Source organism: Ostrea edulis, chromosome 1 (genome assembly GCF_947568905.1).
Source record: "Ostrea edulis chromosome 1, xbOstEdul1.1, whole genome shotgun sequence".
Classification (NCBI taxonomy): Eukaryota; Metazoa; Mollusca; class Bivalvia; order Ostreida; family Ostreidae; genus Ostrea; species Ostrea edulis.
The window spans coordinates 92,611,332-92,638,711 of NC_079164.1; the positions used below are offsets into that span (position 1 = coordinate 92,611,332).

Sequence of the window (27,380 nt, forward strand, 5' to 3'; positions counted from 1 at the left end):
ACTATCATTCTTAATTTACCTGTTGCACTCTTGATCTACCTCTTGCACTCTTAATTTTCCTGTTGCACTATCATTTTTAATTTACCTGTTGCACTCTTAATTTACCTGTTGCAGTATCGTTCTTAATTCACCTGGTGCACTCTTACCTGCTACACTCTTAATTTACCTGTTGCACTCTTAATTTACCTGTTGCACTCTTAATTTACCTGTTGCACTCTGGCGTAGCTTTCAATGCCACTGCATCATTCAAATTAGCTTCATAAATTCTGTTGACCACATCATTCCCTAATTCTACCATTACTTTCAGTAGCTCTGGGTCCCATGCATCTAGAGTGATGGAACGAACCTTCGACATGTGAACACCAAAACTCCTGAAAGAAAACAATGTAAAGCTAAACACAAGAGATACACCCCTTCTCACCATGGACAAGTCTGAATTAGTACGCAAGGATTACAATGTAAAGCTAAATACAAGAAATGCATCCCTTCTCACCATGGATAAGTCTGAATTAGTACGCAAGGATTCTTGTATTATATTCTTTTATATGTGACCCAATACTAGCTTTGGGAATCATGATCTCAACAAACTGATTCTATATCATAGGATGCTTGTACATCATTTCCACAAATGATCTTGAGAATAACAAAGAACTTCCTCATAAAAGTCCTGCTCAAAACTTTTGACATATCTAGTTTTTACTCCTCTGCTGAGCTAACAACTGAATTTTGATGAAACATAAAAATACTATGAAATTCCAAAGAAATTCACTTTTGTCTCAGAGCATATGTAAAGCTAATGAATTTCATCACCAATTTAAAATGACAAAAGTCTCTAATTTATCAACATTTGAAGAACAACCTTCTTAAGACATGCAAAATTAATCTATGTGGTCTACAAGATAATGATATTTCTGTGGTGAGGTGACACACCTGTGAATCCCTGAACACTCTATGCACAGTGTGACTCCTAGGTTGATGGACGCCCAGCGAGGTTCTGGTGATCCGCAGTCACAACAGTGAGAATTCCCAGGGACAGATAGTAATTGGTCCATCCTCCTGGTAAACAAAGACATAATACTGTAAATTCCTTATTTTAAGAGAGGACTTAATACCATAAAATGTCATGTAGACGTAAAATTGTGATAAAATGAATTCGCCATTAGATGGACTATTGATCAGGAGTTTAACATGCATATCAGCAATATCAAAAATACAAGAGACCCATAGGCTATAAAATTCATGAGTCACCTTCACCCTGCTGTTCTTCATCAGAAGATTTAAAAAATATTTTAGCCTTGCCCTCACCCCAGGGTCCACCTTCCAAATCACACAACTTTGGAATGTTTGCATTTTGATATGAATTAGTGTAGCCCTGTTACTCTTGAAAAGATTTTTATTCAAATTTTCTATGTATTCACATGTAAAACTTTGAACCCCAATTCAAGCCCAACCCTAGTCAAACCATGTTCAGTGATTCTTGATAAGAAAATTTTCAAAGATTATATAAATTCCCATGTAAAACTTTGATCTCCTATTGAGGCTTCACCCTACCCTCCCCCTTCTGAATTGAATAACTTGGAATCTGCACTATTTGAGGATGCTTGCATATCAATATGACTAATCATCACCCTGCTGGTCCTGAGAATAAGACTTTTACCATATATTACAATATCAAACTTTGATCCGCTATTGAGCCCCCGTCCTACCCTAATTATTTGAACAAACTTGAATCTGCACTATGTGTCAATGCTTGAATAAAATTTGACTAATTAATCATGCCACTGTTGCTCTTGAGAAAAAGATTTTTAAAGTTCCCCCTATAAATTCCCATGTAAAGTTTTATTCCCCTATTGCGGCCAAACCCTAATCCTCTGGGGACATGATTCGAACGAACTTGAATCTACACTACCCGGGGATACATGTACATCCATGGCCCTGTTGTTCTTGAGAAGATTTTAAGAAAAACATTCGGTACATTCCTATGTAAAACTTCAATCGCCTATTGCAGCCCCATCCTACCCCCAGGGGCCATGATTTGAACAAAGTTGAATCTGTACTTTCTGTCCATGCTAGTTTATCAGTATGACTAATCATGGTCTTGTTGTTCATGAGAAGAAAATTTTTGAAGAATTTTCCTACATATCCCCAAATAAATTTTGATCCCCTATTGTGGCCCCACCGTACCTCTAGGGGCCAAGACTTAAACAATTTTGAATCTACATTCATCAAAGAATCTTTCATATAAGTTTTGTCCTTTCTGGTCCAGTGGTCATTGAGAAGATATTCTAAAAGATGTCACTACATGTTCATCATTTCTTAATCATATACCATTTGAAAAGAGTGTGACCTGTAGTTTAAACCCCCTTTATCCAACGATGCTTTTTGGCAAATTTGATTAAAATCCGTTCTGTGGCTCTGGAGAAGGAATTCAAAAAGTGTAAATTTACAGACAGATGAACAGACAGCAGACAAAATGTGATAAGAAAAGCTCACTTGAGCTTATAGCTCAGATGAGCTAAAAAGCGATTAATTTCTTTTTGCGAGTGGTGTTGATAAATTACATGATAATAAATTCCTTGCATATATTTAGAAATCTGCAATATCAGTTTATTGGGTATGAATTTGTATAACATCAACAGTCTTCACTGTCTATTCAGAGGACTTGGAGATAACGGAAGTGTCATTACACAGTCCAGGATGAATTGCTATCAGAACCTCAGTGATTAAGTTAAACAGGGAGTCCAAAATAAATCAGAATAAAAACCTTGGTGATAAATTTAAACAGGCAGTCTTGTTACACAATCTAAGATAAATCAGCATTAAAACCTCAGTGATAAAGTTAAACAGGGAGTCTCTTTACACAGTCCAGGGTAAATGAGCATTAGGCTCAGTTAAAAGGATTTCTCCTTGAAAAGACTTCAGATAAATTAGCAGAGGGCTTCATGCTCATTATATTTCTCTGCACCCAGTTTTTATGCTAGATGATCAGGAATATCTAGAAGGGCACTAAAGAATGTACCATTTTTACAAGTTTTAGCTCTATCCCTAGGTCCTCAAAAGGGACAAGAACTTTAATAATTATTTCACAATTTTGTTCCCCTCATCCATAAGATACTACACAGCATTTTGATGAAAATGGAACTCGGCAATTTCTAAGAAGAAGTAAAATATTATCAAAAGTTAACTGCAGACAACTTATGTCAGTGGATGAATACCGATAGCAGTAGGTCAACTGAGTGATTCAGGTGACTTTTGAAAGTTACCTGCAAGACACAGCATTGCTTAATACAGTCTAATTGGATAGAAAACAATGTTAGGCTGGACTAGATAATTCATATAAAGCAAATTAATGATCCACAAATATTTAATATGAGCCCCTCATCTGTCCCAGGGCACACTACTTACTGCTGAGATTTGCTTTGCTGTTTCTGTTGATTGTCAGGAGTGGATGTCAGATTTGGACTAGAGGGGGTGGAAGAGTTCTTCTGGAGATGCTCATCTGTGTCCTGTACAAGGATATAAAACCTATCAATTAATATAATGTGAAGCAGACATATCCATCATGGCATTTATTTAGAAAATGAAATTTAACTGCTGAAAACCATTCAAAATACTGTAGAGTATAAATTTAGCCATCAAAAGTTTTGTGGACTGAATGTAATTTGAACGGTACTGTTTATATTGTTGCCCCAGATGATGCAGGGTACCAGTACTGACCACTGAGTTGTGGACTGAATGTAATTTGAATGGTACTGTTTATATTGTTGCCCCAGATGATGCAGGGTACCAGTACTGACCACTGAGTTGCTCCGGTGTTCCATGGCTTTGTAGGCTTTTGCAATGGCTGTCTGGACGTTGTTCAACCAAAACTGCAGATTCTGGTCCGACTCAGCTTGTAATATGTGAGAACTGTAGATCCCAATCATTTTACATTTAAAAAATCCACAATCATGCAGTCGTAACAATGTTATACAATACGCAATTTCCGAATTGCTCAATAGTTATTTCCCTTTGTTGAACTCTTACACACATTGACATGCAAAATATGTTTTTGTATTCATGTGATGGGTACAAATGCTTATCGCTGCATTCAAATATTGCCTAAAAGATGATTACCAGACTGACGTCATGCAACCACCCGAACTGCAGGGACCCACAAATTTAGTAAGTTTTTAAGTATTTGATAATGAAATAGCTCAAACTAAAATCGATAATCACCATCTTTCTTTGATAAAAGTATAACCCATGTAGAAGAGGAAATAAATAATAATTTCATGTTTAACTTAATGGCCTAATTGAAACAAATTATTTTTGATATGGTCAGTTTAATGTATAGCAATGGCTGCAGATATAAACAAAATTTACCCTTTCATCAACAAAACCAGTCTATAATATACGTATACATTTTGTAACCCATCCAAATGTTCAACGGAATACTGAACACACCTCCATCACAGAGGAGCTGACATCTCGGAAATTGCATATCATAAAATGACAAACATATGATATTTGTCGTCTGTATTACCAAATAATTAACAAATTTTAAAAGACAAATGACATGCAAAGGTTGTTGTGTTTAAAACATTGATATACAGTGGAACCCCGTTATTACGTTTTCCATTTTGTCACGATAAAATAACGTAATACCGGGGGCAACGTAATAAACGTTCCCAGTGAAATCCGTTAAAATTATCATTTGGAAATTGTATATCGTCCGTTGGTACTCCGTGAAGGGGTGTGTGAATATATCTTTACTGTTTCTTTGTTTAAAAGAATATGATACTTTGTTTTATTTACATCTTATCTTTAATGTCCGTAATTCTTCATGTTCTTATCCCTTTTCTTTATTTCGGTGTAGGATACATAAGGATGTTTTGATAAACGTTGCTTTTTCTGCATTCGTTTGGACCGCCATTTTGTTCAACTTTAAAACAATGCGTTCATGTAAATTTCTCTCAATAACTCGTTCCGGTTCGTATTCAACATTCGTATTTAAAAAAATAACAAAACATCGTTTTTATTAAGTTCTCTAATTACACAATACACAACACAATAAAAAAAATCCCACCCCAAAAAAACAAAACTATAGACACAAAACGCACACGATACCCAACACTTACACACTTCTCACCAACGATAAACATGCACGGAGAACAATTTAAGCGCAATCCACATAAAAAAAAATATAATGATGCACGAAGATTTCATTTATAACGCTAAATGATGGCACTAAAATCACGTGCGCATCAAGGGATTTTAAAATATTCACCGAAGTAAATGCCGTGCACGAGTCGGCCGATAGATTGGTGTATGTATGGACGAGAGTTACGAACACCCAAGCTGCATGTCCAAACAACGAACAATTTTTTTTAATTGAACACCTTTAGTCACCTATGTCCAAGCAGTTACCCAAGCGGTTGTAACATTGCTACGATAAATCTTTCTTGTTTGGTACCAAAGCTGTCCGTGAATAGAGTTTTAATAGCGAAGGTAATCACACTATGCTGAACACGCAGGTGGTTGAAAAATTATTTCTTTGATTATCAAAATATGTAAAATGAAGTAAATTTAATAGAGTACAATTTCTAAATAAACATTATTTAATTGTTTATCACTGGCTTCTATACGGGGTATTTACCTGTATTGATGTCACTAGATCTATCGAAGCGTGATCAGTCGAGCGTCTCTAATCCCCAAACAGACCAGGAAATTTACGTGGTGACTGCCTCGGGCAGTCAAGGTGTGAATGGCTTATTATTTTGAGAATCATTATTGAATAATTAGGGGTTTATTACGTTTTTGTCGGAATTTTTACAACGTAATACCGAGTCCCGGCATTTTAGGACAACGTAATAACGAGGTCTATTTTATATAGGTTTGTTAAGAAATGGTTTTGTGCTTTGAAATTCCAACGTAATATGCGGACTAACGTAATAAAGGGGGAACGTAATAACGGGGTTCCACTGTACTGCCAAACTAAAATATCACATAGATCCTTGCAGCCTAGATAAAACCATCAAGTTTATTTCAGTCAGATTTCAAGAGCATTTAGAAATGAGAACGATGTGTTATAGAAGACTAGCAGTCTAGATCATCCTGTGTTTACCTTGAGGGTGACAGAACTTCAAAGCAAAATCTGCGGTCCGTGTCGTACACCAGCTTAACGGTACACAGTTTGATATCCTCCTCCATTACTGAGTACTCTCGAGATCCTCGCTTCATGTACAATAACTGACTGTTCTCTAAGCTGAACCATCGCCTGTGAAAAAAAATCAAATGACATAAATCATAAACCAATGAAAAGACTCATACACAAGTGCTTACCTTCTGTTTAAAATTTTGGTTCTAATGGTGCTGTTGTGAATCCACCTATCAATGACTGGAGACATCAAGAGTAAGTTAAGCAACAGATGAACTTCACTCTCCGAGATCACCAAACTATTATTTTCTTCATCTCGTGAAAACTCACATATTCTAAGAGCACTCATTTTACCCAGGATTTAAAATTTTACAGGTTCTCTTTCAAACAAATCATTTGCCCAAGGCTTTTATCTCAAACCTTTATATGTTTTCGACACACCTGACTTGACATTAAAACTTTTGTTGTCTTACTCCTCAGACTCAGGATTTGAGAACTTGGTAAACTCAGCAAAACCAGGATTTGAAAACTCAACTGATGCATGGTGTATAGCAAATTCACCAGAATAAAAATTTGAAATCCGTTACAAGATTTCTGTAACGATCTGATCTAGGACTTAAGATCCTTTCTTGTTCTTTAACAAACTCTCAGATGTTGCAACTTTTGCTGATTTTGTTTGAAAAACCACAACTGACCAAAGATTGTTTGCTAATTTAACTTAGAAAGTGTGTTAAGGAAACTCTGTGATATGTTGCTAAGAGGTAACTATATTAACCTGTATTATCAAACATTTGTAGCATTTACTGATTCTCTTTAACAGACTCATCAAAATCATTTGTATCATTTTACTGGTTTGTCATTGAGAAAAATACCTGACCAGGGATTCGAAACCTTCCTAGTTCCCTTTAAAAAACATACCCATCCCTGGATTGAAAACTTTTCAAACAAACTCACCGGACCCATGTTTTGAAACCTTTACTGGTTCTTTTGAGCAAATAGCCTTCCATTGGTGACTCTTCTCCTTCTACGTCTGACAGGTCCTGAAAAATACAAAACATCAAAAGATTGTAGCAAGTTTGAACATCTGACAGGTCCTGAAAAATACAAAACATCAAAAGATTGTAGCAAGTTTGAACATCTGACAGGTCCTGAAAAATACAAAATATCAAAAGATTGTAGCAAGTTTGAACATCTGACAGGTCCTGAAAAATACAAAATATCAAAAGATTGTAGCAAGTTTGAACATCTGACAGGTCCTGAAAAATACAAAATATCAAAAGATTGTAGCAAGTTTGAACATCTGACAGGTCCTGAAAAATACAAAATATCAAAAGATTGTAGCAAGTTTGAACATCTGACAGGTCCTGAAAAAATACAAAATATCAAAAGATTGTAGCAAGTTTGAACATCTGACAGGTCCTGAAAAATACAAAATATCAAAAGATTGTAGCAAGTTTGAACATCTGACAGGTCCTGAAAAATACAAAATATCAAAAGATTGTAGCAAATGTAAATTTTAATCTTATTAAAACACTTGAATCAAACAAGAGGCCCATTGGCCTTAATGGTCAACAGAATACCTGACAATGAAAAACTTGAAATTGTCTTGCATGTGATGTGCACCATCATAGCAACTTTTGTGCCATGTGTGAGTTTCTAATGTCTCTCCATTAGAAAGACAGGACATGGGCAAATATTTTCAAATTATTTAGTGACCATAAACTTGGCAAAATGAACCAAATTCAATGTCATGAAATATTGTCTTGTCATAGGAAAACTCTGTACTGAGTATAAACTTCTCAATTACAATGTTATGGCCAGGATGCAAGGTGGGATGGAAGGACATACAGATGAATAAACAAAAAGATGTGAATCCTAAATACTGTCCAGATTTTGTTTACACAGGCTATACATCATACATAAATAATATTCATGCTAATTAACAAAAAACACGGAATAAAAAATGTCACTTTTATGCATTTATAATATATCTTGAATTTTAAGTCTTTCACATTGTAGCATTTGTAATTTGACAATATTACAAATCATCATTCTAATGCTACTATTTTGTAATCTGCATTTTGATTGGCTACTGTGATGAGTTTTGGGGCATTTAAACATGCATCAATGAGATAATTGTGACAACACTGTAGAAAAATGCATATCATAACATCAAATATAAAATCTCGTGAATATTTTATAAAACTAAAAAGCAAAGTTCAAGGAAACAAGATGTAAACATCAAGCAAAGTGCAAAATTGTATCAGAATGGGAATAACTATTTTCTCTTTTATCATGCATTTACAACTGTTAATGCTAAAGCGTCATCTGTAAAACTCTGTTTGCTTCTAGTATATCAGCTTTAACAGTCACAAGTTGAGTAATATTCTATTTGCACGGCTAATTTGTCAAGTAATACAAGAGCTATGACTCTTCAGGAATAAAAAACAGGATTTTATAGATCCACTGCATTTTCAGCAAATGAGCCATAATTTTTATGGAAGTTGCATTGCTTTTTTAAAACTATACTTCAAATAATCCAGTTAGTTGTTCAGGAGTCGAGAACCAAATTTTTAAACAATTGATGGTACCAAAATGTAATTATTATGATTTACCAAGCTGCCTGAACCCTGACCCAATGTTCATGATGTACGTGACCTTAAAAAACCCACAAGTTTATCATTAGATATCTAGCTGAATCAAAAGCATATCTGTATACACACTGTATTAAACAAGAGGTACTGTGAGCAATGCTCACTAAGAATACCCCCGGCTTACCCCAATCTCCCAAAGGGTGTTGGTAATCGGTATAAACTACCTCTTTTCTAAGTGTAAAAAACAAATGGCATGACAAACCGAACCATATTGCTACTTCGATGTCCAGTGCGTGTGACCTTTGACCTTTTGACCCCAAAATCGATAGGGAACATCTTCATCCCATGGGTAGTCCATATGTATGATATGGTGACTGTAGGTGGAAAGGATAACACTTTAGAGCCCTGAAACCATATTGCTACTTCAATGTCCAGTGCACTTGACCTTTGACCTCAAAATCGATAGGGAACATCTTCATCCCATGGGTAGTCCATATGTATGATATGGTGACTGTAGGTGGAAAGGATAACACTTTAGAGCCCGGAAACCATATTGCTACTTCGATGTCCAGTGCACTTGACCTTTGACCTTTTGACCCCAAAATCGATAGGGAACATCTTCATCCCATGGGTAGTCCATATATATGATATGGTGACGGTAGGTGGAAAGGATAATGCTTTAAAGCCCGGAAACCATTGCGTCTACAGACGGACGGACAGACAGACAGACGGACAACCCAATTCCAGTGTGGGGGGTATAATTACTACTCAATGAAAATAAATATTTTTAATATAATCAAGAGAGAAAAAACCAAAACACTGTGGCCATTTACAGTATCTTTGGACAAGATAGTTGAAATTTTTTTAAAGCATCGCAGCGGCTGCGATTCCACAATCATGCACTCCGGTGCTCCTCCTGCAGTGACTGAGTAAGCCATCTTCATATCACGTGTTTTATATACAATAAATTACTACCAACAAGCATTAAATGCATGTGTTGACTGATATTCTTGGGTAGCCAATTCGCCAGCCTGTCATTGATTAGCATATTTGACCTTGACCTATTATTCCCCCTGACAAATGCAATTCTATAGTATCTGCCAACTCCAATCAGACTATCTGAGAAAACAAGCCTTAGGAAGCGATATGTCTAATGGGAGAATTTACCTTCCCTCATCATCCTAGGGTAAAATCTAATAGGAATATCAATAAAATTGATTGGGGAATTATTTATGGTAGGATGACCAACCTTCTTCCCACGTCTTTTCAATCTTAATACTATGTGGAGATTTAGCGTATACTACAGCAGATACATGAAGCACTGTAATACAGTTTAAGCTCTCAATCATAAGTATCACAAGGAATATGCATGCCTATTATAAAGTACTTGGAAAATGATGTCGGGCCTAGAAAGTTTTTGTGACAAATTGAGTTGATTTCATGCACTCTGGTATTCTTTTGTAAATGTGGGTTTCTGTGTAGAATAAAGTAAACCAAAATCAAATTGTGTGTAATCGAGTCTTCAATAGCATGTCACTCTACAGGTTAAACTGTATATTAATTTGCTTCTACCTACATTAACGAATTAACGAGCATTCAATTATCAGAACTTTTACAACAACTGAGAACTTATGTCACCTATTTGAGGATATATATTTATTTGATTTGTGTTTTTAAAAAAGGCGAAATACCATAAAACGACACCATTTGCAAAGTTTCATTTGCATTTTTAATCACAAAAATAATAGAGATATCATTTACAAACCATTACTACCTTACGCAAGTTGGTCAATTTGACCTTGTGACTAAAAACCAGTAGGGGTATTCTTTCAGTCATTTTGATCCCTCATATGAGGTTTCATAGCAAATGCTCAAACAATCTAATACAGAAACAATATCGTACAATATATGACTTACTGACCTCAACATTAAATCTGTTAATTCATAAAACAATAAAAGTCCTCCTTCAATCCTTCTTCATGTAAAGTTTCGTTGCTAACACTTTAATAATTCTAAATATTATATGAAAACTATAGTTCTTACAATATACGACCTGATGACCTTGACCTTAAAACCACTAGAAGTTGTCTTCCGTTATAGAGGTGAAATTTCACTGCTAAAGCTCTAACAACATTTGAGACATCACCTGTAAACCATTTCTTCATACATTTATTGCTAAACTTAAAACCAAAGTGTTACAGACAGACAGATGGACCAAATTTAATATTCCTTCCCCCTTCTGGGAAAATGGGGGACAAAAATTGATGATAAATTTTCTTTTCTGGTGTTGAGGATAAATCATGATCTTCAAAAGTTGCCAGCAGTGAATTTTCTTAACTGTCAGAGAATACAATTAGTAGCATAGGGATGTTAACCATAGGAGTATTTACTGTTCCACCCCTAGCCACACAAGATGATATGTAAGATATGGTTGGTCATTGACATGAGAAATTGGGACTGGATATTGTAATTTCAATTTTTTGGATGATAATGTATTTACACACAACTTTGTGTTATGACTCATAATTAAATGTTCACTTAAGGAGGTATACTAGATTGTCATAATGGCTGACTTCCTTTTAAAACATGAATGAAGATATAGATATCAGCAATAAATCTATTTTTCTTTTAAAATTAAGTGACTGCCTAGCTGGGTAGTTCAGTCGGTTAACATGTCGACTGCTGTGCTATACATCACAGGTTCGAATCCAGCAACAGTTTAAAATAAAAAAAATTCTGATTACTTTCTACTAAAACTGCATTTTTTTTACTAAATAAAAGTAAAATTCGAAGGTTTTCAATGTCAAAATAGTGTTGTACATATCCTCCACATCAAATTTCTCTGGTGTGTTATTGAAACGTTCCGCACCGAGACCAATTTGTAAAATTACTATAATTAATGGTTTCGATGGTTTCAAAGTGTGTGAGCCCTTCTGAACCTGGCTGAAATCAAGTAATGATAAAGATGATTAAAAGTAACTCAACAACTCAGCATATAGGAGAATTAAACTATTTTACTGCAGTAATAGATATATTAATACCATTACCACAAGTTCTATAAAATCTCCGACAATATCAATAACAATGCAATAAATGAAATAAATATCTCAAACTAGTAACAATGCAATAAATTCCTAACAAATTCCTGGAGCATAACATTACCATGAATTCTATGAAATCTCTGGTAACATCAACAACGATGCAATAAATTAAATAATTATCTCAAACTAGTAACAATGCCATATATTCCCTCTATGAAATCTCAGATAACCTCAACAATATCTCAAACTAAATTCCTGGAGCATAACATTATTCCTCTTTAAGACAAATGTTATGAAAAGTCTAATAATAAAGTCCGAAATATCTGCTTCATTTTCAGTATCTGACATTGAGCTCATGCAGATTTAATGTGGGTGTACAAGTTCCTTCTTCTATCTGTAGACATAGAACACAACATCCAACATTGCATAATCTCCGCCGACTGTAGCATGACATGACAACGGAATACACTGCAGAAAGCTCATACAACAAACAGGTGTTATAAAGGAATCAAAATTACATTGCATGTTTGTGAAATGCAGCATCCCCGCATGTCATAAGAATGTAATGCAGTGTTCTGTACGCACTGAAAGACAGTAAAGGGCACTTCTACCTTATCTAGATTGCAAAATACATGTAATTAAGACCCAATAACGATTCCCCAAGAAACCATTAGCACAAGGAGATCAAATGGAATCGAAGATCGTTTATGTCCATCTTCACTACTTTATCTTTTTTTTATTCTAAAAACATCAGAAGATTAAGACAGCTACTTTAATCCACTGACTGCAGGGCTTCCACGGCCCTTTGTCCCCCCTCTATGTACAGGTTGCTTGTGATTATACACATAGGTATGCACTTTGTGGGAGTAGGCAATACTGGCTCTCCTTATAATAGTTAAGAACAAGCACGCAGCACCGAGTGCTACTGGGAATGGGTAACAGAGTTTTATTGTAATGCTTGGGCGGTCAGGAAGTTGTAGGAGAATTAGGATTATTGTCAGTTTGTTTGCAGATATTTGACTCTGAGGACATTTAAAATTTATCAGGTAGGAAAGAAAAATTTATATGTGTGGTAAGATACTGATATATAAATGATTTTTTATAGCATCTCTATCTGAAAAAGTTCTATACTGATTTTTTAATTATCGATAAAATTTCATACTGCCACTAAGTGCAAAAATTTCTGGGTTTTTTAAAATTAAAATTTGTTTTATAAATTAAAGTTTCCTCTTTTGTCTAATTTCATTTTTAAAATGTTGATTTTTCTGCTGTTATCAATATTCTGACATCATTTGGATTAGACCTTGTACAAGTTGACACTGTACCCAATTAATTACAACTAATTTCATAGTATTTCATATGGCATCAAGTTTTCGTGGTCTGAGAAAAATCAGTAAAGTTTGTGAAAGGATTTGATTCTGAAGTAGAAGTATTGCAATTAATATGCTAGTGGCACATTAATTATCAATACACTTTGGTTCCAAGCAAGATCTTTGGAATAAATAGAGCATCCAGATAACTATTAGATCTCCATTAGATTTTCAAATAAGCAAATAATACCCTCATGTAACTGATCTGTAACAGAAAAATCAACACATGATATCATTAACCATTTACATTTAATATTGGTGCTGTAGCTTATCCTTTCTCCCGGTGCTCCTATCTTTTTAACCAAACAAGACCTTTACAAGGCAGGGCGGTGCCTCACAATGTAGGCAATCAGTAAATAGAAGTATTTATCTAAATACATATTTATTGAAATATACAGCCTATAGATTGTTACAAGCTTTTTCTACAATAAGTACCTTGGTAACAAAGCTAAATGTGAAGAATCATATCAAGTTAAAAATTGTGGTCTCTAAAGTGTCTAAAAGCATTATCTTAAAAGTCCCCTGGTAACCTTGATCTGAGACCTTTTGACCCCAAATCATTGCATCTTGTTTAAAGTCCCTCTCGAGAATTTTTCACTCATGGAGACTGTACCAATACTGGTGAAGGGCTTCAAATTTAGGCCTATGCTCGGCGCTTACAGCCATTGAGCAGTGAGGGTTCTTTAGCATGCCACACCTACTGTGACACGGGACATCCATTTTTAAGCAGGGTTTGACATTAACTTTTTTGAGCACTAGACCAATCGGGCTACTTCAAATGATTTTTGCTAGACCTGACCTTACATCCACTAGCCCTGACCAACTCTCCAGAAAAAAATCTGATGATTCTCCATATCTAAATACTTAATTTAAATTACAATTGTCTCAAAAAACGATTTAGTCTCGTCATTCAATTTGATGTTTTTATATACTTTCAATCATATTTTCAGTTTCTTTAAATTCTTACCGGCACGGAAATTCTTTAATCCATTTAGAATAAAATGACCTCAATATATTTTTTTTATTTCTATTTCATAAGCACTTCTTCTCAACGTTTTCCTTTTTTCTCTTTCTTGGGACATCGTTTGCTTTCCTTGAGGACGAGAAATTGTATTTGAATATAGACATTCCCGCACATATGTAAACACCAAAAAATTGTTGTTTACGGCGTAATTCATTAATTTGATCAACACTTTCTTATATTCAATTCAAATGAACTGTTTTATTTTTTTAATGAAAATGAATTCAATAAATCTATCTAACCAAAACATAACTTTACACACATTAACATTGTGTAGATGTCGTAGAGCATCACTTCCGACTGCGACTTATTAGAACTAAAAATATAGATTATGTCATGTGGATCAAAATTGCTCGTAAACTTTTTTTTTTTAAAGAATAGAATATCTTATGATTTAAAACAAACTTTCTTAAATTTGTTTATTTTTAAACACGACCAGTCGGACTAGTAAGTCGACATTTTACCCGACCGGACCTATCATTTAGTAGACTTGGTCAGTCGGACGTGCCTTAGTGTCAAACCCTGTTAAGATAATCTTCAAGGACCCGTGACATTCACACCTGATGCCAAGTGTTTGACGATGGAATTCCTACTACCGGTTTTAATGACTTAGGTCTGTCGTGGCCGGGATTCGAATCCCGACCTTCCACATGTGGAGTGAATGCTCTACCTCTAAACCACCGCAGCGGTGACCCCAAATCAATTGGGTTCTTTCTTGATAACAAAGCTATATGAAAAGGTTCAAATCAATTGCACAAAACAGGTGGCCCCTAGAATATCTACATATGTTTCCTATTAAGTCCCCATGCGGCCTTGACCTTTTGACACCAAATTCAATGATGTTCTGTCCTTCGGATGAGATCGCAAAAACCGAGGTCCCATGTCACAGCAAGTGTGGCACGATAAAGATCGCTCCTTGCTAAACGGCAGTAAGCACCGAGCATAGGCCTATATTGAATAGCCCTTCACCGGCAGTGGTGACGTCCCCATATGAGTGAAATATTCTCGAGTGGGAGGTTAAACAATATAAAATCAATCAATCTTGATAACAAAACTATATATGAAATATCAAATCGATCGAGCAAAACTGCAGACTCGTAAGTTCTACAAGCTCAGCGTTACACTTTATACCCACACACAAACACTCACTAACCCACACACAAACACACACACAGTCCTGTCATTATATACCTCTCTCGTAATGAATTCTGTGTGAACAGAACTTACTGTACCCTACCATCACTTTCATCTGGTCATGCGCACCTATCATCTGATATGCAAATAACTGAACACGAATTGAATGCAGGTACAATATAACTGTCATATATGGTAAGAATAGAAATCCAGTGCTTAAAAAATCCAAAAACAATCAAACTTTAGGGTATTTTTACAAGCATCAATCATACATGTGTCACTTCAGAAGAGTAGGAAACTGATCAGGTGTTTGAAATTCGAAATTCTTCTTTGATCATTCTTTTGATAAATCTTAGTTACACAAATACACGTGCATACTTGTGATTTAAACACATTGTTATTGTTACATATCAAATTTATTTATATAGTAGAGATGTTTAATCTATTGATCTATACAATCAAGTACAATGTACACAAATCAACACTACAATGCTTCTCCAGATCAGCACACGCTGTTTATATAACTGAAACACCAAATTCGGAAGTTGTTCATAAGACATATGGTAATCTCTTCATCACTGTAGCATATGTTCTTACAATTTATGCCTTGCTTAAATTGTAAGACTAAACTAACAAGATTGCTACGCCTAGCCATATGTCCCCCACCGCCGCAAAAAAAGTTGAAGCGTAAAAGTCCCGTAACTCCTGTAAAATTTGTAGAATCAAAATCTCGGTGTATTATAATCAACTACATATTGTGACAAACAATCCTTTAAAAAATTGAACAAAATCTGTTGAGCAATTAACGAGAAGTTGCGATCACAAAGTGTTCCTATAGTGTAGCATGTACAAATTCAACAAAATCCCATAACTCCTGTAAAATTTACAGAATTGAAAATGTGGCACAATATGATCAACTACATATGGTGGCTAACAATTAAACCTTCACTAAAATTAGTGATTTTACAAATGAAAATTAAACCTATACTAAAATTAGTGATTTTACAAATGAAAACGAAAATTGAACCCTCACTAAAATCAAATCCTAACTAAAATTCATGATGGGCTAAACCTAACTTAGCTACCTTCTACTAAAAAAATGTTGTATCAAACCTGACAATGGGGAGGTTTTTAAATAAAAATAAATCACTTGTAATTTGAGTTTGTTAATCGCTGTAATAAAAAAAAAAAACCAACTTCAAAACAATAAAACTCTATTGTCTAATGATGTATGGACTGCACTGCATGGTCTTTTCACCCTGCTATTTACCTGCCCCTGTTTGGCATTTATTAGCCATGATAGGCTTCCTTAAGGCTTAAACATGCTAGAGAACAATGGATAATGTCACTTCACTTCTAGTATGCACATGTTCTCTTGCTGAGTCAAACCCATTAGAGGAGATCAAGCTTGTATGGCTCAAGGAATTGTTTTTTTTTTATATTTAAAGTTAGAAATCTCATGAGAAATTTTCACAAACTTACGCAATATGTTAATACTATTATAAATGTATTAAAACATGTTTAGGAATGTTTTGAAAACAAGTCAGAGGATAGTTCTTTAATTGTTGGAAGGCAAAACGTTTATTGCTGTATCAAGTCATAATATTGTAATTTCCCCCCCGAAAAATGACTGGATGCACATAATGCCTTTGTCGACATATTTTAATACCTGTGGTACCATTTTTATCCCATTACCCAACTACTTCCGACACATGGAAACATGTAAACTATGCAGTTCCATTAACAAGCTCTTTATACACTTTCTGATTGGAATACATCATTTAACACATGTTGCCTGTAACTTTGGGTGTGTCGTGGCAGTGAATTAGGGTCAAATGGACAAGATCATTCCAACCCTGTCCAAGTTTGCATGGACCTGGCTTGGTAATGTAGTTCTGTGAAACAGTACTGCAACTGTTTCAAATCTTACAAAAACTATTAAGTACCATGATGCATACAATATTGTTCATAGGTCAAACTCCTTTTATATCTGAATTACACTTTGTTCAGCAAACTTTGGCTTGGATTTCTCGAAAAAATTTCAAACTTAAGTTTTAATTTTCTTCTACGTGAGCAGTCAAATTTGAGTAAAATCTTAGACTTAAGTCCAAATTTTTCGACTTAAATTCTTTTTGAGTAATCCAGGCCTGGAATAGTAGCTCTTATTAGAGTGAGTATGGTAATTCCAGGCCTGGAATAGTAGCTCTTATTAGAGTAAGTAAGGCAATCAGCTTTACATTAAGTTTAATCTTCACAAAAAATTTAACATGAATGTAAAGGTATTTCAAAAATCATGATGAATAGATAAGAGGACAAAAAAAAAATTCATACATCACCATGACTTTTTCCTTACCCATATCAAATTTACTTTTTAGGTATTAAATCAAATCTATATACGAGTCTCATGTATTCTTTAAATTTCACATGTGGAAGAGAATGTAAAAATCAAATTTCTATACTTAATTCACATTAATTTTAAATACCAACATGTCAAATAAAGATTCTAAAGCTATGAAAATTTGAAAGATTATATATATTAAATGACAGAATGAATGAAGCTGCCATTAAATGTAATGCAAAGAGACGCAAACTAAATCCCTTCAGAAACGGACATTATATGTAATGCAAAGAGGTGCAAACTAAATCCCTTCAGAAACGGACATTATATGTAATGCAAAGAGGTGCAAACTAAATCCCTTCAGAAACGGACATTATATGTAATGCAAAGAGGTGGAAACTAAATCCCTTCAGAAACGGACATTATATGTAATGCAAAGAGGTGGAAACTAAATCCCTTCAGAAACGGACATTATATGTAATGCAAAGAGGTACAAACTAAATTCCTTCAGAAACGGACATTATATGTAATGCAAAGAGGTGCAAACTAAATCCCTTCAGAAACGGACATTATATGTAATGCAAAGAGGTGCAAACTAAATCCCTTCAGAAACGGACATCATATCATCTGAACAACAACTCTTCAAAATTTTTTTAAATTCATTTACTCTTTCTAAAAGAAATGATTGCATGCTGAATCAGCAAAAACTTGTTTATACATCACGAGCTGCAATGCTTTGAGGAGACTTAAATAATTTGTACAGGAATTACCTGTTTACATTACCTACCCACCTGCTCCCATACCACAGAAGCCAAAAGAAAATACTGTAAACAACTATCCCTATTTAAGATGATGGACTCCTCTCGACTCTGTCTGTCCCAGTAAATACTGATATGTCTGGGTCAAATCAATTTACAAACAACATCATAGTGATACAGGACAGCGTGTAGGTTTAATCAGACAAAAACCATACTCAGGGAAATAACCAGGAACAGACAGAATTAGAAATCGCTAGCTGAAATTTACATTCAACAATGTTCTTCAACGAAGAGATTTCATGCTTATTCATGATCTCTGTAGTAATATTATTTTCACTGCTGAAATAATGTTAGTTATTACTGAACGAAAATTAATGGAAAAGTTCTCAAAACAAAGCAGGTCATCTCCCCACAACATGACTTTATCCAATGGGCATCATACTTTAAAGTTGATATTCTTTGATTTTTGATGTAGACATTGATAGGGATCTTCTTCCCAACTATAATGTAGCAAACTGATTCTGAAAAAAATCGGAGGCATTCTTTTTCCTGCATCCACAGCAATTGATACCTTTACTGAGTGCGACCTTGTCCTTAATTGACCTGAGAAATCAATAGGCAGCTTTTTCTGATTCCTCCTATTGAAATAATTATTATTGTTGTAATTTATAATGAGAGGAGCTTATGATGTCAACAACACTGTTAGAATGTTTGTGACCTTCATCTATGACCTTGAAATCAATATTTTTCTCTCCCTGTCTGCTATATATTTAACAAATATGGCACTTAAAAGAAGTGTTAACTATTTGTATGATGACCAAAATAATGTTACATTCAATCACTGACTGAACTTTACCTACAAACTAAAGTCAGAATGGATTTTCTCCCATTGCCTGCTATCTCTGTAGCAAATTTAAGATAGAAAACTGAAAAACAAAAACTCTGGTGTCCAAAACATAGTTACATTTAATCACTGACTGTAGGGCAGGTCTCAGACCTTTTAGATCTTCCTCTCTCTACCTGTCATCAATGTAAGTATAAGAATAATTTCTGACATACACATGTAGTAATCTTTATATGATGTCTATAACACCCCCCCCCCCTCACACACACATGATAAGTTACTGTATCCTCTGCAACTCTGTTGAGAAGGAGAGTAACTTTATTCATTATACTTTTATTGACAAATAATTTTGCAGTGGCTCATAAGAATAAAGCACAGCAAATGTCTAAATTCATCCACAGACTAAAACTTCAAGGGTGAGTCATTAAATGTATGCTTTCATGGTACAACTATCCTAACTGTGATATATAGCACACCTGAAGATTCACTGCCTGGGAACGGGTTCAATATACTCTGAAGGTAAAAGCTTCATGCTTTACAGACATGTTGAAAAAAATAAATGATGAGAGCAAAATCTTGTTAGGATCCTTACAACTGCGTCTTAATCTCCTCATTCATTGTTGGGTAGCAAGCAATCCAATCTGATTGGGCACCATTATCTCAATTCTATGTAATTGAACTAATAAAATGTACACTTGTTATTTTTCTAGTTCGCACATGAAAATAGATTGCTGACTAAGCAATTTATAAAAAAAAAATTACTTTCAGTCTGTAAGATGTATGCCCTCATCAAAGAAATTTTGCATAAAGGGTGATTTTAAACATGCAGAACATGGCATAACTGGTGCATGATCTGCTTACGAAGCTTGCCTGTGATTCTGTACTCTTAACTGTGTTCACAAGCTATTCTTGGCAAGAAATATATGAAAGGTGCTGACCATTTTTAAAAAGACAGGATGATGGGAGGACCAACAATGGTCTCAGGACATGTCCATCCATAAAACATGGTGTGTAAGAGTCAAGAGAGGTTAACAAAACAGCATTGTCTTCAGGATCTCAGAAAGCACTCATCTTAAGTGCTGATGATAACTGCTCTTGTTAATTTTGACACTTTAATTAAGCATTCCCCACACTTCACCCAAAGCAGACTTCCTTTCACTAAAATCTAACTAACCAAATCCCAGTACCTCCCAGGACGAACCAAACCTTTTCAATTACATAACCATAAACAGCAAGATGTAGCCGTTGTGAAGCTTACCATGCATGAACTCCTTTAATGGATTACACTGTACAAAAATTATGTATGTATATGTAATATTGTATTCAAAACATATCCTTCAAAATTTTAATTTCCCACCCCCATCAATTTGATACATTTCAGTCACAAAATTTACAAACTTTTACAAAGAACTAGAAGAAAAGAAGGGGAAGTCCTAATTTTCCCTGAGTCAAATGCTGCCTGTAGTAGAATGTCACAAATTTGGCACAAGATCTGTTAGCAGTGTCAGAGCCAGCGATCGCATGAGTGGTTTATCATGGCATCATCGACCACCAGAGGCATTCCACAGTCAATGAAGCAAATGCATAAATAAACACTACATAACTAATGACTTCACCATTTGTAATCCGCACTAGAATTCACCTTCATCACAGTCTAATTAAAAGATTCTTTAATGGCTGCACAAAGATTGTTCACTTTGTGTAGGGATATAACCGAATATCTTATCATAGATCTGATCTTAATCAGATTATCTTCATCAAAATTTGGAATCTTACACTATCACTCATAAAGCTGCAAGTAACAGAATTGCACCACACAACCTACATTCTAAAGGATTTTTCTCTGAAAGCGTGGGAGGGGATAGCTTTACCTATAATACAAACATAACTAATAGAAAAAGTGCACCCTAATCCTCAATTCAAGTTCTAATAGATTAAACGAAATGACTGATCACATGAATATTTTATCATGTAGTAAGTATGTTTCTTACATTCAGATATAAAGACAATTGTTTAAGATGCTGGGATTTGTATGTTTCTTACATTCAGATATAAAGACAATTGTTTAAGATGCTGGGATTTGTATGTTTCTTACATTCAGATATAAAGACAATTGTTTAAGATGCTGGGATTTGTATGTTTCTTACATTCAGATATAAAGACAATTGTTTAAGATGCTGGGATTTGTATGTTTCTTACATTCAGATATAAAGACAATTGTTTAAGATGCTGGGATTTGTATGTTTCTTACTTTCAGATATAAAGACAATTGTTTAAGATGCTGGGATTTGTATGTTTCTTACTTTCAGATATAAAGACAATTGTTTAAGATGCTGGGATTTGTATGTTTCTTACATTCAGATATAAAGACAATTGTTTAAGATGCTGGGATTCTCCATTACTTATGCATTACAAATGAAAAAATTTCTCTATAAACTCTGGCATGTTTACCCAGCAATAGCCAAGAGAGTTCAGCAGGGTGGTAACGAATTGCAAGCACTTTCCTGTCAAATGTGATTGATGCTATCACCCTCTGCTGCATTGATGTCGGAGGCAAACCAGACAAAACATGACAGATTTCTCTATGTTGACCCGTAAAGATATCCTGGCAGAAAAAACAATTATCACATGCTGTCCAAAACATTACTGCTAAAAAATGCAAACACCTCTCAGTGATTTTTCGCTCCATCTCTAAAACAAACTATTCTTGTATTTTGCAGCTCATGCTAAAGAGATGTGAGGGAAGAACAAGTGAGGACAAAACTACACCATGGATTTCCACTTTGCCGCTTTTGTTGTGCTGACTTGTGCTTTGATTGTTGACTCATGTCCTCCACAATGTACGTCCTGTGCTAGGGGCACAGCTGATTGTGTGGGCATGGGACTTCGAGACATTCCAAGGAACTTTCCAAGTAAAACAGTGACCATAGACTTAACAGAAAATCAACTCACTGATCTTCAACAGGATGACTTCCCAGCACAGTCCAATGTTCAGAGTCTCAGACTGTCCAGGAATGGACTCAGTGCCATTGCTCCCAGAACATTTCGCAATCTAGAACAACTTATGAGTTTGGACCTATCCTTAAACCCTATTACCAGAATCCATGACAAAGCATTCGAGGGTTTATCACGTTTACGGTCTTTAACCTTGACCAATACGAAAATTCAGAAGATTGGAAAACCCTTTGATGAGATACCCAATGTAAGCACATTATACCTTGGATACAACCAACTTACAGAAATTGAAGAGGATGACTTTGAAATGATAACACGAGTGAGAACAATAGACCTCAGTGTCAATCGCATTGTATCAATCCATCCTCGAGCTTTCCAAAACCTCCCATATCTGAGAATCCTGATACTGAAGAACAATCCTATTGTAGAAGCAAAAGGTCTACTGTTTTCTTCTGACATGTTGCAGTTAGTGGACTTTTCTCAGTGTAACCTGGAGAGTGTACCGGGACTGATGCCTTCTTCTGTTGGAGACTTCCGTCTGGGATACAACAAAATCACCGAAATCAAGGCCGCAGATTTTGAAAACATGACTAACCTTCAGCTTCTTACCCTGAATGAAAACAAAATTTCTAATGTTGAGTATATGGCCTTTGCCACCACTATTAACTTGCAGGAGCTTTGGCTCAACAACAACAAACTAAGAATGATTCCTCGAGGTCTTCCAATAAGACTAGAGAAATTATATATGGATCAGAACGAAGTCCATGATATTGAGTCTGGACTCTTTGGAAAGAATGCCAACTTGGAGACACTGTCTCTGAACATGAATGCTGTCCGACAAATCCTCAATGACTCTTTCTCAGGATTACAAAACCTGACCAATATATATCTCAAGAGTAACAACATACAACAAATCATTAGTGGAACCTTCACCGACATGTCCAGCTTGAAGAAAATTGACTTATCCAACAATCCTCTGAAAAGGATTGATCCCAAAGCTTTTAAAGACTTGCCAAGTCTGCAGGACTTAGACATGTCTTACCAAGAACAAGCAGATGTCACGGTGGCCGATGATTTTATTACTGGTATTCAAAATTCAAATTACCTTCAGTTCATGAATAGTCCTGGCATTGCTAAAAATTTTCTGAGATTGATAGAGAGCAGTAGAGGACTTACTTTCCCATCCATAAAGGTGATCAATCTTGAATACAATGAACTGAAGACTTTACCATCTGGCTTGAAAAATGCAATGGTTAATCTAGATATGATGTCATTGGATGGTAACCCACTTCAGTGTGATAGAAGACTATCCTGGCTGTGGAGTTGGATGAAAGTGTCCAGTGTCAAATTCTACAGTTTTGAGGCACCAACATGTGCTGGTCCAGAAGGAGTCAGAGACCGTGAACTGCAAAGTCTTCAGAGCAGTGACTTTGGGGAGGCACCAGAAACAACCGAGATCAGCAAAGAAGTCCCTGCACAGCCTGAGGTCACCACACCGAGGAGAAAGACTACACAGAGAGAACAGGATAACACTGTAAAACAGAACAGAGACTCCACCACAGGTGCAATAACAGCTAAGCAGGACCAAGTTCAACAGACGAAAGGGCAGATCCAAACTTCCAACAAAGCTGCAAGAAAAACAACAGGTAAAAACCAAACAAACCGATCTAAGAAAAAGAAACGAAACAGAAAGAACAAACAAAAGAGAAGGAGAAATAGGGGCCAAAAGAAAAAGGGTAAGAAAGGGTCAAAAAGAGGAAAGAGGAAGATAGCCAGGAAGTGCAGCAGACTGCCCACTGGGCAAAGGAGATGTTGCAGAACACTCAAAAATGGCTCTCAGAGGTGCAAGACCATGAAACTAAAACTCTCCATGAGAGCTCGTAAAACCAGAAAGAGCAAAGCAAAAGCTGGCAAAAACCAAAAATCTAATGCAAGAGCTGGCAAAACTCGAAAACCTAATGCAAGAACTCGAAAAACTGCATGAAAAACTCCTGTGACTTTGTCCAGTGTGCATGACTACTAGTATTTCTAGGTTTCTTTGTAATGCTGAAGTGATCTAACATGCATGTCGTAATCGGGAGTATTTTGATATTCATTTGAAAATTTCCTTCATAATGTTTTGATGTTGCGTGTGAAGCATGACAAAAATTATTCTGTATTTTCCTGTCAAAAATAATGTTCTGGTGGCATGCCTAAAGACACAGGAACTCTCCTATATATTTATCATATTGATAGATATACTATTTCAATCTAAACATGCCAACTTGCAGTTCTGGTGCTTGTGCAGGCTGTGCAAATACCATTACACCAATGTCAATCTAATCCACAATGATTGAACTTAAAAACGGTATACATGTAGTTACTTCTGGTTGTCAGTTGTCCATCAGCATTTAATGTCCATTGCAATACCATCTTGATAGTTAACTCAAAGTTGAATGGAATGGATGGGTCTCTTGGATTTAGATTTCCACCAATCAAGCTTCTTGGAATGTTTCACAACAAAATCACTAAATAACATTGCCTATTGAGCTAGCATTGAAGTTCACAGTCCACTGACTTGAAGGAAAGATTACTAATCATTTTTGAGAAAAATCATTGTAGATTAGATTTACCTGGGTGTATGGCACGACCTACATAATACATGCACCAGAAGCAGGTCTGGGATGTTTTAGTATATCTAATGACAATTTTTTAAATATATATGACTACAGATTTCTTTGATATTTTTTTATGTCAGTAGTTTATCCCTTTTTCATCACAAGAATGTATAGGAGTATCACACAATGTTTATCTTCTCTCAGAATTTTCTAATTACTGTAAATATACCATTATATTTTTGTTCTGTTATGTACACTACTGTTTTGTAATGATGTAGATGTCCTCTGTTCATAAAAACATATACACGAGTAGTCAAATTCCAAAATGCACACAATTTGATAATGTTTTAAGGTTTATGTTGGAAAATATCAGATTTTGATAATAAATGTTAAATTTACAGTACTCGGAGAAATAAATAAAGAGCTTTTTAAATCACTGATGACCACCCCCCCCCCCCCCCCCCACCTCCCCCCCCCCCTTTTCCTGTTTTGTTTTGAGTTTTGTTTCATCAACATTTTTATTTAGAATAACATTCATTAATCTATTAATCCAATGGACTGTATTTTTAATCGATTTTTATGAATCTTTTTTATTCAATCAGAAATTAAAAATGTATATAATATGGAACACTAACAAGTACTGATGCTAACAATTCATGAATTTAAGAACATTTTCACTAAAGGATATTATCTATGTAGATATTCTGAGACCAAGATTTTTGTACATAAAAAAGTAAAATATGTATCCCGCATAGTAATAAAATATACTAAAATGCTGATTTTTGTAAACTAATAGACTGCAAATAAAATGATATACGGAACATTTTGTGGTTTTTTCAATATTCAAAAGGTTCCTGAAAGTTTTTAACACATCCTTCAACTGTCTTCTCGCAAAACACATAATTCTCTCTTTTCTTTTGATTAAACAGCTCTATGAAATTATGTATGTATGAATCCTTGTAAATCTTGTATCACAAAAGCATCTGTCAGTTTCACTTTTATTCTTTATATATGTTCTGTTGAACTTTCACTTCTTTGCTGTTTAATTCTGCACTTATCAAAGCACACACACATCTACACCTTTCAATGTGTATGCATTCACAGATAATAAAGTTGTTCTCCTGGAAAGGCACAGATAATTTAGCTGCACAATAAGGAACTTATCATGTGAAAAATTCCAAATTGAATTTAGTATACAGTGAAAGTTGCCTGACTGGGGAACACAACAGCAGAATTGGTTTGTATTAGACATTAGCCCGATACTATTCACCGAGTCTTCAACATTCCCAATAGCACAATATTTTGGGCTTTACAATTCCCACAATAGATAAGTTCTACTGTAACTAGATATTAAAAGAAAATTCTTCAAAATGATTTGCACCTGCCATTTCTGGCATGAGCAAACAAAGGGAAATAACTCTTACACATCAGTATACAAATTTTAAAGAAGCCTCATTTATCTTTTACTTTCAGATTCGTGGATCTTCCAGGCATTCCTTATCTACCTCTACAGCGTGGTGGTGAAATCTTCCACATGATGCTAATAAATTATTTTTACAATAGAAAAGCCTCCTGATTTCTTCTTTAACAAGGTAGCTTCTGTAACCTTATTGTACTTCTAAATACCAGATTCTGTCACATAAAAAGTTACTCTGGTTCAGAACATAAAAAGTTACTCTGGTTCAGAAACATAAAAATTTACTCTGGTTCAGAAACATAAAAAGTTACTCTGGTTCAAAAACAGTCTATTTCAAAAATAACTCTCACACTGACCACTGCATGAATTATTTCTGCCTCTATAACTTCTCCATAGGACGCCAACACAGTCACATGACTCAGTATAATGTACTGATCAGTAATAAGATGACATATTACATAGGACGCCACAATCGCATCACTCAGTATAATGTACTGATCAGTAATAAGATGACATAGGACGCCACAGTCACATCACTCAGTATAATGTACTGATCAGTAATAAGATGACATATTACATAGGACGCCACAGTCACATCACTCAGTATAAAGTACAGATCAGTAATAAGATGACATATTACATAGGACGCCACAGTCACATCACTCAGTATAAAGTACAGATCAGTAATAAGATGACATATTACATAGGACGCCACAGTCACATCACTCAGTATAATGTACTGATCAGTAATAAGAGACATATTACATAGGACGACACAGTCACATCACTCAGTATAATGTACTGATCAGTAATAAGATGACATAGGACGCCAACACAGTCACATGACTCAGTATAATGTACTGATCAGTAATAAGATGACATATTACATAGGACGCCACAGTCGCATCACTCAGTATAATGTAATGATCAGTAATAAGATGACATAGGATGCCACAGTCACATCACTCAGTATAATGTACTGATCAGTAATAAGATGACATAGGACGCCACAGTCACATCACTCAGTATAATGTACTGATCAGTAATAAGATGACATAGGACGTCACAGTCACATCACTCAGTATAATGTAATGATCAGTAATAAGATGACATAGGACGCCACAGTCACATCACTCAGTATAATGTAATGATCAGTAATAAGATGACATAGG

At 35.2% G+C, this 27,380-nt stretch overlaps 2 protein-coding genes across 10 annotated transcripts in view; one reads left to right on the forward strand and one right to left on the reverse strand.

Annotated features, from left to right (window-relative positions):
* Positions 1-27,380, reverse strand: part of LOC125673869 (arf-GAP with coiled-coil, ANK repeat and PH domain-containing protein 2-like) — a 78,128-nt gene that overhangs the window by 18,342 nt on the left and 32,406 nt on the right. For all 7 annotated transcript variants that reach the window (XM_056166246.1, XM_056166237.1, XM_048910800.2 and 4 more), the window contains 6 exons: positions 7,094-7,179; positions 6,107-6,259; positions 3,798-3,909; positions 3,406-3,506; positions 931-1,056; positions 207-371 (listed from right to left, as the gene is read on the reverse strand). In XM_056166246.1, coding sequence (XP_056022221.1) covers positions 207-371; positions 931-1,056; positions 3,406-3,506; positions 3,798-3,909; positions 6,107-6,259; positions 7,094-7,179 — 743 coding nt within the window. The remainder of the gene's footprint in view (positions 1-206; positions 372-930; positions 1,057-3,405; positions 3,507-3,797; positions 3,910-6,106; positions 6,260-7,093; positions 7,180-27,380) is intronic.
* On the forward strand, positions 11,388-26,358 carry LOC125673894 (leucine-rich repeat-containing protein 15-like). 3 transcript variants are annotated; one of them, XR_008803280.1, is made up of 3 exons: positions 11,388-12,820; positions 21,960-26,028; positions 26,265-26,358. XR_008803280.1 is itself a non-coding variant. In XM_048910831.2 (3 exons), exons 2-3 carry the CDS (start codon positions 22,010-22,012, stop codon positions 26,327-26,329), a joined length of 1,896 nt encoding a protein of 631 aa, XP_048766788.2. In that variant the 5' UTR covers positions 11,388-12,820; positions 21,960-22,009; the 3' UTR covers positions 26,330-26,358. The 3 variants fall into 3 exon arrangements, 2 of the variants coding, with proteins under 2 accessions (XP_048766788.2, XP_048766784.2); XM_048910831.2 differs by having other exon boundaries at positions 21,960-23,840; XM_048910827.2 differs by having other exon boundaries at positions 21,960-26,358.

Excerpts from the sequence above, each read along its gene's own strand:
- LOC125673894 (XM_048910827.2), top strand. The coding sequence starts at position 22,010 with ATGGATTTCCACTTTGCCGCTTTTGTTGTGCTGACTTGTGCTTTGATT.